At 38.9% G+C, this 12,566-nt stretch overlaps 1 protein-coding gene across 2 annotated transcripts in view; it reads left to right on the forward strand.

Annotated features, from left to right (window-relative positions):
* Nucleotides 1-12,566, forward strand: part of VWA8 (von Willebrand factor A domain containing 8) — a 353,871-nt gene that overhangs the window by 221,444 nt on the left and 119,861 nt on the right. For both annotated transcript variants that reach the window (XR_005376290.1, XM_038569648.1), the window contains exons 27-29: nt 4,770-4,878; nt 6,535-6,673; nt 10,667-10,866. Coding sequence is in view for 1 of the 2 variants with exons in the window: in XM_038569648.1 (XP_038425576.1) it covers nt 4,770-4,878; nt 6,535-6,673; nt 10,667-10,866 (448 nt within the window). In the remaining variant the exon portion in view is untranslated. The remainder of the gene's footprint in view (nt 1-4,769; nt 4,879-6,534; nt 6,674-10,666; nt 10,867-12,566) is intronic.

Consider the following 12,566-nt stretch of genomic DNA (forward strand, 5'->3'; position numbering starts at 1 on the left):
TGATGATCAGTGAGGACTGGCCTGTAGCAGTAGGAAGGAAAGGAGGCCCAAGAGCAAGAGAGATTTCAGTGGCAGAATGGATGGGTTCTGAGTACCAGAGAGTCAAAGATTCAAGTGAGATGTAAGCCTTACCCTTGATAAATTCATCTCGCTGGGGAAACACGAAAACTGCCAACCTCGCCATGCAATGTTCTATTCAAAGTGCTATATTCACAGTAGGGTTATCTCATCCTATGAGTCCTTCTTGTGGGAAATAACAGAGGTTCTCTGTGGGGAGTTGGAAGGGTGGGGAATTTCCAACTGGGAAAGATTCAATCCCAATCATTCTTGATGTGGATGATTAGAAAAGGGAAGAATTTAAGGTTAGAAAATACTGACATGTGGCTGTAAAGCAGATGGCAGAAAAAAAGAGAAGTTTTTGCAGTAAAACTTGAAGAAAGATGAGAGAAAGGAATCCTAAGCCCCAGAACCGTACTTTGGCAACTTCTTCGAGGAGGAAGAAAGCCAGAGATGTGTGGAGCAAGCTGCCAGTGTCTGCTCTGGCACAGTGACGTGAGGCACCAGCGCTAAGACTACACAGTGGCATTCTGGATTATTGGGACATGTTTTTGAGAACCATCAGCCAAGAATACCAAGTTTCCCCCAAATCTTTGTCCATCTCATGCATCCAAATTATTCTTCATTTCTATGACCTCAGCAGGACCTAGGTGACAGAAGTACGCAAATCTAAGAAAGTGAAAGCCATCAAGTCTAATGCAGAACCAGGCAAAGAAAGGAAATGCATCTATACGTAGTTGTTGTGTGCATGGCATTTGCAGCAAAACAAAAGTAATTTGCCAGCGATGTGTGAGATTTTAGGGCAGGGAGATTCAGAAGTTTCTAGTAAATGAGGGTGGGTAACTGGGAAATAGTAATATCCATTATTACTTAAAGTATTTTAAGGGGGCTTTTCTATTTTCTCTTTTTAAGTACACTTTTTATTTTAGTAAATATAAATATTTGCAAGGGATTCACTTCTGACCTTGCTCTGTAAATTTATTCTGTATCAGGTCTTAAATTTGAAAATTGCAAATACAGAACTATATTCTAAAAGTTTCTAAAGGGGCAGCCCCGGTGGCTCAGTGGTTTAGCGCCACCTTCAGCCTGGGGTGTGATCCTGGAGACCCGGGATCGAGTCCCACGTTGGGTTCCCTGCATGGAGGCTGCTTCCCTCTCCTCTCCTCTCCTCTCCTCTCCTCCCCTCCCCTCCCCTCTCCTCTCCTCTCCTCTCCTCTCCTCTCCTCTCCTCTCCTCTCTCCTCTCTCCTCTCTCCTCTCTCCTCTCTCCTCTCCCCTCTCCCCTCTCCCCTCTCCCCTCTCCCCTCTCCCCTCTCCCCTCTCCCCTCTCCTCTCCCTGCCATGAATAAATAAAAACTTTAAAAATAAATAAATAAATAAATAAATAAATAAAATCAAAGTTTCTAAAAGTTCCAAATGTGCAGATTTCCATGGAAACCCAGAAAAGCAAGAGATTCATTCTGCTCAGAAAGAAATATGGGCAAGAGATGCAAAGGAAAGTGATGTTTGACTTGGGCCTTAAGAATGAGAAGGACTTCACCAAAGAGGCAATAGCAGGGAGTTCTGGGAAGAGGTAATAGCCTCATGGAAGCATGAAAATACATAGTGTGTTCAGGAAGAGCAGCTGGCAATTCAAGGTGGCTAAGGCCTAAATTGGCTGGAGAGGAAGAGGAAGGCATTAAGAGCCAAAAGTGAAAAATATGTGTTGGGGTTATTCTATGAAAGGCTCTAGTAAATTCAGTTGGACAGTCCAACCTAATTTTTACCGGAGGTTAGATTTAAAACATTAGGAGTTCGTGAGGACTGCTAAAATCGGAGTTCTTTTTCTTCTCCAAGATGGTAAAATTGATGAAGTTTTGAGAGTTGGTTGGAACTACCCTGAAGGGTTCCACTCTTCCGATAAAAATTAGTAGTTCTGTGGTAAGGAGATGTTTTAGGAATTGTTGCTAATAGGTACGTCAACAACTTTCAATTGCATAATGCCCCTAAAAAGATCCAAATCTTTTTCATCTGTTTCTTTCAGACTCCAGAAATAGTATTGGCAAATGTTCAGAGAAGGCAGAAATTTGCCAGAGCATACTCTTTAAAACCCCAGCTCACCTCTTTATGGAAACAATCTTAGACAAATCTCTTGCATGTCATTCAGACTGTATTACTCAGCTTTGGTGTCCATATGCATGATGTTATGAATTGTATGCATGTTTAGAAAAACATTTTTTTTTGGCTTTCTATAACTTGCTCAAGTGCTATAATTTGATCTGAGTCATAATTTTTGGTATTCACCTTTCTTTTAGTTAAAACTTTTACTTCCAGATCTTTATTAATACTTCCACAAGGGATTAAGAAACATCACAACATATGAATACTTCGTTGTTTTAAAAAACATAAATTCATGAGTGACATTGAAGATTAAAAAGTAGTGCTATTTATAGGCCTTAAGTTCATCCTCCTCCCTCCTAAAATCAAATCCAGACATCATTCCAACCAAGACTTTAACAGAGTTAAACAACACAAGTGTCAGGACCTAAAAATCATGGAAAATACCATTGTTGTTTCCATGAAATCAGGTGTAACAATTCAAGTGTGGTTCAAGTTGGGTGACAGATTTCAGTAATGGAATGTAGGGCCTTTTGCTACCTGGTTATTTGTTTAGAGTTAGCCCCAAATTAATGTTGATTATGTTTCCAATTCCAAAGCTTGCTCATGCACCCAAATACAATGCTTCCCCTCCCCCCTGACTACTGACTTATTGAAGATAAGGGGAAGTAGTTGGTTAGATTTTTTCCACAGCTTATTGGGAGGACCTAGTAGTGAAAAATAAATGGGCTTTGGTTTACTTTAGTTGACCAGTCTGGAGCCCACAGGAAAAGTCTTAGGAGAAAACACTTCGTGTTCCCAAGGAGCAGGATGGAGTCCATGTGTTGTCTGACTCCAGAACACCCTACATGTATCTTTCAGTTTTAGCTGTTATTGCCAACAGCAATCTTGTTGTGTGGTTCCAAAATAGTTTCTATATGGGGTACCTGAAGGCCCTTCCCATACACCGCCAACCAAACAGCTAGTGGTATTTTTGGATGGAGCCAGGCAGCCTGTAATTTCCATGAGTATTATTTAGAATGAGTTTTCAAGTTCAAACCAGATTTCATGAGTATCTCAGAAATTATCCATAAGAACTGCAAGTTGAATAAAGTTACTTTTTCTCAAATGGATGAAGGTTTTTTTTAAGCATCTGTATATTTTTGTGGGATTATTAAAGGCTATTTTTGATCAATTTTTTAAGGGTAGATATCAACCTGTCAACCAAGGATCAGTTTTTAAAGCAATTGTCCACTTCTAATTAGATTTCAAGATGTGTAACTATTTCTGTTGTCTTTAAAGAGCTAATTTGAGAAGCATTTAGAGGCTCTTTTTATAAGCTTTAACAAAGCATATTTGTCTACCAGGGCACTGATTATTGGTAGGTATAAGTATTTTCATTCTGATTATTTACTTTCACTCCAGAGCACCAAGGCAATGTAAGACTATGGAATCTAGCACTGATATTTCCCTCCACTCACTCCTCAGGCTGTAAGGAACCTTGCAGATCATCCCCTTCATTTCACAAAAGAAGAAATTAACACTCAGAGAAATTAGCCAACTTTCCCTTCCCAAGTTTGCAGAGCTAGTTAATGAAAGAACTAGAACTCAGGCTTCCTGCATTTTATTACACCAATTCTAGGTTAGACGAAAATTAGGTGTGTCCTTTTGTTTTCTCTTTATTTGGAGATTCAATTCTCCTTTAGTGAACTGCTGAAAACAAGTGAAGAATGCTATTTATTCATTGAATAAAGAGAAAGAGATTCTAGTCTGCAACAGGTTTTCAAGATCTACCCTTTTGACACAGAAATGTGTTTTTATTACATTTAAAAGAGAGAATACAATAATGGTGTTCTTAAAAACTTAAAAATATGTGACTGGTAGTATTGTGTAGTATTTATTTGATTCCAAATTAATAGAATAGACTTTAAAAATGGATGAATTGCTTCATTTTTTCTCTATATCCTTCCTATACTAGGAACTGAGGTGTTAAGTCACTAAGTTTTTTACCAACTCAAGGAAAAAATATGTACACCTTAATTATATTTACATCAAAGTAAAAACAGAATAGGACCTTACCTTCTGAGTTTCAGAATTTTTTTAAGTTTTTACTTAAATTCCAGTTAGTTAACTTACAGTGTTAATATTAGTTTCAGGTCTACAATTCAGCACTTCCATACATCATCCTGTGCTCATCACGACAAGTGCACTTGTTAATTCCCATCTCCAATTTCCCCAGTCCCTCCACCCACCTCTCCTCTGGTAACCATCAACTTGGTTCTCTAGTTAAGAGTCAGTTTCTTGATTTCTCCCCCTCTCTCTTTTTACCTTTGCTTGTTTTATTTCTTTAATTCCACAGGTAAGTGAAATCATGGTATTTGTCTTTCTCTGTCTTATTTCAATAGCATTATATTCTTGAGCTCTATCCATGTCATTGCAAATGGCAGGAGTGTAATCTTCTTAAACTATATTCTAAATGTTGTATTGTAGACTACCTTTTGATAAAATAAAGTATAACTTACCTGTAAGTGAAGCGTTCTCCAAATTTTTTTATGCGGTTGATAATAGCTCATTATTTTTTTCCACTATGGCTTGGAAACAAGAAGAAATGTTTACTTTTCAAATCATCCTTGCCAGGTTGCCTCTGCCAGAGCAGACGTTCATGGGCTACTGGACAATTGGTCAGTCAAGAAATGGAATACAAAAACTGTTGTGTCCAACAGAAACTCACCATATAGACATAAAGGTTGATACCATTATTTCTTTATTAAAATGTTGAATGTTACAGATTTTTCTATATTTTCCCTGGAAAGAAACCCATACAATCTCAGAAATGACTTGTTTTGAGGTTATTTTAGGTTTAGCTTCTGCTCCAACTCTCAGGGCAATCTGGCGTCTGAGATTAATAATCAATAATACTCAATGTATGTAATTACTAATGGCTAATAAAATTCCTAAGAGCTAACCTGAACTAGAGTCAGGTATGTTGTGTGTATGTGAGTTTTTGGTATATTGTGTTTTATTCTAGGACAGTTACTCCATGATATTCGTTGTCATGTAAAGAGGCAAAGGGAAGAAGTATCAGTCATCAGTAGTTGGAACAGAAACTCCATTTTGTATTTCAGGCAGAAAGGGATTTACTGTGACGAATTAGATGCTTATAAAATCATTAGAAAGGACAGAAGAAACAGAAGTCAATGGGCCACCACTGGATTTTTAGTCTCAAGATCAATGTTCCTGCTTCTACTACCACCCCTGTTGCTGGCAGCTACATGGCCAAGCAGGATCTGCTAACTTTTTCTGTAAAGAGCCAAATAGAAAATATTTTAGGCCGTACAGATTCTGTTGCAGCTACTCAATTTTGCTGTGGTAGCACAAACGCAACCTTAGACAATATTTTAGTAGAGAAACATGACTGTGTTCTCATAAAATTTTATTTACAAAAGTAGGCAGTGGGTCAAACTTGACCTGTGGACCATTCAAGTGCATTTAGTTGGCAGGACCTGAATCATATCCAGAACCCTTACTGGAAGAGAGTATGAGTAATGTAGTTTCTAGACTTCCAGCTCCTGAGATACAGACTAGATAGAAAGGGGCGAGCGAGGTAGAGTGTGGCAGGGATGCTACAAGAGCCAGTATCAAACCCAGACATTTTTGATAAATTAAGGACAGTACAACATGCAGATATTGAAACTCTGGTTCCATCTATATAGTTTTTCTATATAGTTCTCATCTCTAAGTACCCAGCCCTAATATAAGTAACATTATTAAATTAGTTCCACCTGCTTATGTTAATATTTAATACTTTTCACTATGTGTGTGTTATAGTCTACGTTTTATAAATAAAAGTAGTGGTTATCAGTAAGCATTTTTTTTATTTCAAATGCCATTTTTTAAATATTTTATTTCAAAGACCTAGGTCCAGCCCTTATTTTCTATATAATGATATAATAATCATTCTTTACAATGGAACTATATCAGAACCTGATTCATACATTTACATTATTCTCCTGTTTGGGACAGCCCTGGGTCCTAATACTTGGAGTTCAAAACTTAATTTTTGGCTTAAGAAGGAATGAAGTAATGAGAGATCCTATGGGATTTTATATCTGGTATATTTTGTGAATAAAAAGAAAAGAAAGTGAGAAGTTAAATAAGATAGCACAAATGAAAGCATTTATAAATGCAAGTATAAGGTATTATTATTGTTATAGGACCGTGGCAGTCAAAAGAATTAGAAGAGTTAATTCAACATGTTGAGTATTTTGAATTTAAACTCTGTATTTAAAAAAATAAAAATAAATAAAAATAAAAATAAACTCTGTATTTTAGAAGAACTTTAGCTTTTCTACATTTTGGTAGCCACCTAAATTCCTTAACCCAGATAATTACTTTATTTTAGGGTCCAGCACTTATAAACATACAGGAGTATCCAATAGAAAGATATGAAGAAAGATCCCAAACCTTTACTGAAGAATGTGCCTCCTGGAAGTTACCATTGGATGAAATTAACTTAATCTGTGACATTGCTACATCAAGTGGTATGTCAATTTATTCTTTTGATTTTTCCTTCCTGGTCTGATTTTTTTTTTTTAAGAGGGATTAAAAGAACCTCTAAACATCAAGGAGTCTATGATAGATTCAGTAACAGTGTCATTTTTGGATTAGATAGTAATTGTATGTAATTTAGAACTAATTTCCTATAACAACCTAACAAAATACTATTGTGGAATCTACATAAGCGCTGCTAACTTTGTATGCATATGTCTGTTTCTCATTACAATTGTAGCACAAAGTTAAACACACCCAGGCATGTGCTAAGAATAGAAGGGGAAAAAGAAAAAGAGAAACATTGGATTTGGGGGCTGGGATTCCAGTCTGATGATTGCATGAACCACAAAAGCCGGGCTGGAGTGATTTGTAGTCGTTAAACTTATTGTAAAGAACGGCAAATAAGGGATGTGAATTTTGGCATCTACATATCTGGACTGTTGCCATTACCAACTGATTCATGCAATGTTCCCTGGGTATGGCTTAGCAGAAGTTTTCAATTGATGGCAGTTATTAAGTTCCTATTAAACAGAGGTGGTGACAGAGGAAAAGGAGAAAGTCTCTCACTTGCATAAGATGGGGATCGTTGGGGTGAAAATACAGACGCAAGTTTTTCCCCTTATAAGTTCTTTGAATATTGTGTATTCCTAAAAATCAGCTTTGTTGAATAAAAATACATGCTTTTTTTTGGCTATATTTTTTTATTGGAGTTCGATTTGCCAACATATAGTATGACACCCAGTGCTCATCCTGTCAAGTGCCCCCCTCAGTGCCCGTCACCTAGTCACCCCCATCCCCCCACCCACCTCCTCTTCCACTACCCTTTGTTCGTTTCCCAGAGTTAGGAGTCTCTCGTGTTCTGTCTCCCTTTCTGATATTTCCCACTCATTTTCTCTCCTTTCCCCTATAATCCCTTTCACTATTCTTTATATTCTCTGAATGAATGAAACCGTATAATGTGTGTCCTTTCCAATTGACTTACTTCACTCAGCATAATACCCTCCAGTTCCATCCACGTTGAAGCAAATGGTGGGTACTTGTCGTTTCTAATGGCTGAGGAATATTCCATCGTATACATAGACCACAGCTTCTTTATCCATTCATCTTTCGATGGACACCAAAGCTCCTTCCACAGTGTGGCTATTGTGCACTTTGCTGCTAGAAACATTGGGGTGCAGGTGTCCCAGTGTTTCATTGCATCTGTATCTTTGGGGTAAATCCCCAGCAGTGTAATTGCTGGGTCGTAGGGCAGATCTATTTTTAACTCTTTGAGGACCCTCCACACAGTTTTCCAGAGTGGCTGTACCAGGTCACATTCCCACCAACAGTGCAAGAGGGTTTTCCTTTCTCCACATCTTCTCCAACATGTGTTGTTTTGTGTCTTGTTAATTTTCCCCATTCTCACTGGTGTGAGGTGGGATCTCATTGTGGTTTTAATGTGTATTTTCCTGACGGCAAGTGATGCAGAGCATTTTCTCATGTGTCTGTTGGCCATGTCTGTGTCTTCTTTGGTGAAATTTCTGTTCGTGTCCTTTGCCCATTTCATGATTAGATTGTTTGTTTCTTTGCTGTTGCGTTTAATAAGTTCTTATAGGTCTTGGATACTAGCCCTTTATCTGATATGTCATTTGCAAAGATCTTCTCCCATTCTGTAGGTTGTCTTTTAGTTTTGTTGACTGTTTCTTTTATTGTGCAGAAGCTTTTTATCCCAATAGTTCATTTTTGCTTTTGTTTCCCTTGCCTTCCTAGATGTACCTTGCAAGAAGTTGCTGTGGCCAAGTTCAAAAAGGGTGTTGCCTGTGTTCTCCTCTAGGATTTTGATGGATTCTTGTCTCACATTTAGATCTTTCATCCATTTTGAGTTTATCTTTGTGTCTGGTGTAAGAGAATGGTCTAGTTTCATTCTTCTTTTTTTTTTTCTTTTAAAGATTTTATTTATTTATTCATGAGAGACACACACACACACAGAGAGAGAGAGAGAGAGAGGCAGAGGCAGAGGCAGAGAGAGAAGCAGGCTCCATGCAGGGAGCCCAACATGGGACTCGATCCCGAGACTCCAAGAGCACACCCTGGGCTGAAGGCAACACTAAACCACTGAGCCACCCAGGCTTCCCCTTGTTTCATTCTTCTGCACGTGGCTGTGCAACTTTCCCAGCACCATTTATGAAGACACTGTCTTTTTTCCAGTGGATAGTCTTTCCTGCTTTGTTGAATATTAGTTGACCATAGAGTTGAGGGCCCATTTCTGGGTTCTCTGTTCTGTTCCATTGATCTATATGTCTGTTTTTGTGCCAGTACCACACTGTCTTGGTGATCACAGCTTTGTAGTACAACTTGAAATTCGGCATTGTGATGCCCCTGACTCTGGTTTTCTTTTTCAATATTCCCCTGGCTATTCGGGGTCTTTTCTGATTCCACACAAATCTTAAGATTATTTGTTCCAATGCTGTGAAGAAAGTCCATCGTATTTTGATAGGGATTGCATTGCATGTGTAAATTGCCCTGGGTAGCATTGACATTTTCACAATATATTTTTTAAAGATTTTATTTATTTATTCATGAGAGACACAGAGAGAGAGGCAGAGACACAGGTAGAGGGAGAAGCAGGCTCCATGCAGGGAGCCCGATGCAGGACTTGATCCCGGGTCTCCAGGATCACACCCCCGGCTGAAGGCGGCACTAAACCGCTAAGCCACCAGGGCTGCCCTGTGAAAATTAATATTTTCACAATATTAATTCTTCCAGTCCATGAGCATGGAATATGTTTCCATCTCTTTGTGCCTTCCTCAATTTCTTTCAGAAGTGTTCTGTAGTTTTTAGGGTACAGATCCTTTATCTCTTTGGTTAGGTTTATTCCTAGGTATCTTATGCTTTTGAGTGCAATTGTAAATGGGATTCATTCTGTAATTTCTCTTTTATCAGTCTCATTGTTAGTGAAAATACGTGCTTTAAAAATACACGGTTTTGGGCAGCCCAGGTGGCTCAGCGGTTTAGTGCTGCCTTCAGTCCAGGGCATGGTCCTGAAGACCCAGGATCGAGTCCCATGTCAAGTTCCCTGCACGGGGCCTGCTTCTCCCTCTGCCTGTTTCTCTGCCTCTCTCTCTCAGAAATAAATAAAACCTTCTAAAAAATACACTTTTTTTGGTAACAGACTGGTGCTTTTGTGAAGATATTTTACTTTCACTAGTAGAAAATAAATATGGGTTTTGGGGATACGGTCTCAACTTTGGCCCTTGTCACATCTCTCGGGATTGGAAATAAATATGCTGAGATCCTCTGCCCCACGCCTGTGAGAGGTGTCACTGATCTGGAACACGTTTCTGGTTAACCCTTGTCCTGGCCTTCTTTTTCTTTTATTTTTTTTTCTTTTTTCTTTTTATTTTTCTGGCCTTCCTTTTCAAAACAACCTTCCACTGCTGTCAGTAAGAATTTGCCCGTAAGACAAAACTCAGATGCTGCCCTTCCTATAATTTAACTCCTTATTTTAGTATTGTCTACATATACAGATTTGAGTTTCTGTTGCTTTTTTCTTTGTTGCTTTTTTTACCTCTTTTGTATTTGTGAGAGAACAGTATTTTGAGAGCTTAGAATCATTTATTGTGTATGTATATATATGTGTGTGTGTGTATATATGTATATATATGTATATATCCCAATCAATCCATTTGTAAGTCATCCACTGAGTTCCAACTATGTGCTCAGTTTCATGAATCAGATTTCACTGGACCTCTTGACCAGTCAGAAAATCTCTTGCGGGGACACCTAGATGGCTCAGCAGTTGAGCATCTGCCTTTGGTTCAGCGTGTGATCCTGGAATCCCCGGATTGAGTCCCACACTGGGCTCCCTGCACGGACCTGCTTCTCCCTCTGCCTGTGTCTCTGCCTGTCTTTCTCTGTGTCTCTCATGAATAAATAAATAAAATCTTAAAAAAGAAAGAAAATCTCTTGCAGACCACAAAATTAACACCTTTTTGTCATTACAGAAAACGAGGAAAATACCCTCTACGTAGTTGCATGCAATCCCATCACCTTATACTTTATGAATATGGCTGGGAAAAGTGGCTACTTGGTGGACTTTTCTGACATATTCCCAAGAACAGCCGGTAGAGTTTGGCACCCATTTGTGACAGTGGCACCTCTAGGAAATCCCCTCAAGGATCAAGTGATTCTCCATGAGCAGCAGGTAATGCATCCCAGGCTACTTTTATGGTATAATTATGCCAAGAGTGAGCTATGTGAAGGAAAAGGCAAGAGTAACTTGCCACATGAGTGAAAACACATGCTTTCGTAAAGATTGAGGAGGGATGGGAGTTGTGTTTTGTCAGTACCACAAAGGAACGCCAATATCTTCCTCTCTGTAGAGACTTAGACCTGACCTGTGACTCTGGAAGCATGTAAGTTAGGGTTTCTCAACCCCAGCACTGATGACATTTGAGGCCAGATAATTCTTTGTTGTGAAGTTTACATTCTTTCTTAGAGAGATAAATGACAGAGGAAGCCAACAAATAAATACATCCATTTCAGGTAGTGGTAACTAATATGTAGAAATAAGGTAATGTCCTAAGGAGTGAGTGATAGGGGTTTGGTAGGGGGAGATGGAAGAGTGAACAGTATCAAAGAGTGCTCTTCTTAGGTAATGACGTTGTATCTGAAACCTGAATGACATTATGTAGAAACAGCCTTATAAATACAGTGAATAGACTTGTCTTGGTCTGTTCAGGCTACTGTCACACAACTAGCATAGACTAGGGAGCTTAAAAACAACAGAAATTGGGATGCCTGGGTGGTTCAGCAATTGAGTGTCTACCATGGGCTCAGGTCCTGATCCTGCAAGGAACCCACTTCTCCTTCTGCCTGTGTCTCTGCTTCTCTCTCTGTGTCTCTCATGAATAAATAAATAAAATCTTTTAAAAAAAATTTATTTCTCACGGTTCTGGAAGCAGAGGAATCTAATATCAAGGACCAGCAGATCTGGATCTAGTGTCTGGTGAGAACCCACTTCCTACATCACTGTCTCTTCACTGTTACCTCACGTGTCAGAAAAAGCAGGGGAATCTCCTTGGTGTCCCATGTATGAGGGCACTAATCTCATTCATGAGGACTCCACTCTCACGACCTAATCACCTCCCATAGGCTCCGCCTCCTACTACATCAGGGTTTAGAATTTCAACATCTGAATTTTGGAAGGACATAAACTTTCAGTTCCCTGCAAGACTACACGGAGACCCTTTGATTTATAATGATGCTCAAGGTCTAGCCACCACTAGTAAGATAGCACTAATAAAGAGTACAGATGCTTAGAGTCAGGCTTAAAATAATTCCACACAGAAGATATAGATCAAAAAGCAAGCTGTGTTGCAATTAGTGAAAATTCAAAAGGTCTAAGTTAATCTGTACTATACCAATAGAAAGGAATGTGATGTTTTGCATACTTATTATCTGCCTAGTATCCACCATACCAAATGTATTATTCATTCAACAAATATATATCATGCGCCTATTACTGGGGATGCTGCAGCAAATGAAACACAAAACTCTGTCCTGAGAAGCTTACATTCTGGTGCAGGAAGGTAGACAATAAGCAAAAGAAATCATTAAGTTGCATCTCAAGTTAGAAGATGAGAAGTAAGGGAGAGTAAAATAGAAGGCTGGCAGGAAGATTGCCATTTAAAATAGGGTAGATGTGCAGGGATTGCCTAACTAAGGTGGGGATATTTAAGCAAAGACTTGAGGGAATTGAGAAGAACAGATATCTAAAATAAGAGAGTTCCAGGCAAAGGGAATCGTAAGTTCAAAGGCCCAGAGGCTGGAGCATGCTTTTGTTCCATCTTTAAAGAAGTGTGGTGGGAAAGATTGAGTGAGAGGGAGAGTACAAGGAGGTGA

This window comes from Canis lupus, chromosome 22, assembly GCF_011100685.1.
Source record: "Canis lupus familiaris isolate Mischka breed German Shepherd chromosome 22, alternate assembly UU_Cfam_GSD_1.0, whole genome shotgun sequence".
NCBI lineage: Eukaryota > Metazoa > Chordata > Mammalia > Carnivora > Canidae > Canis > Canis lupus.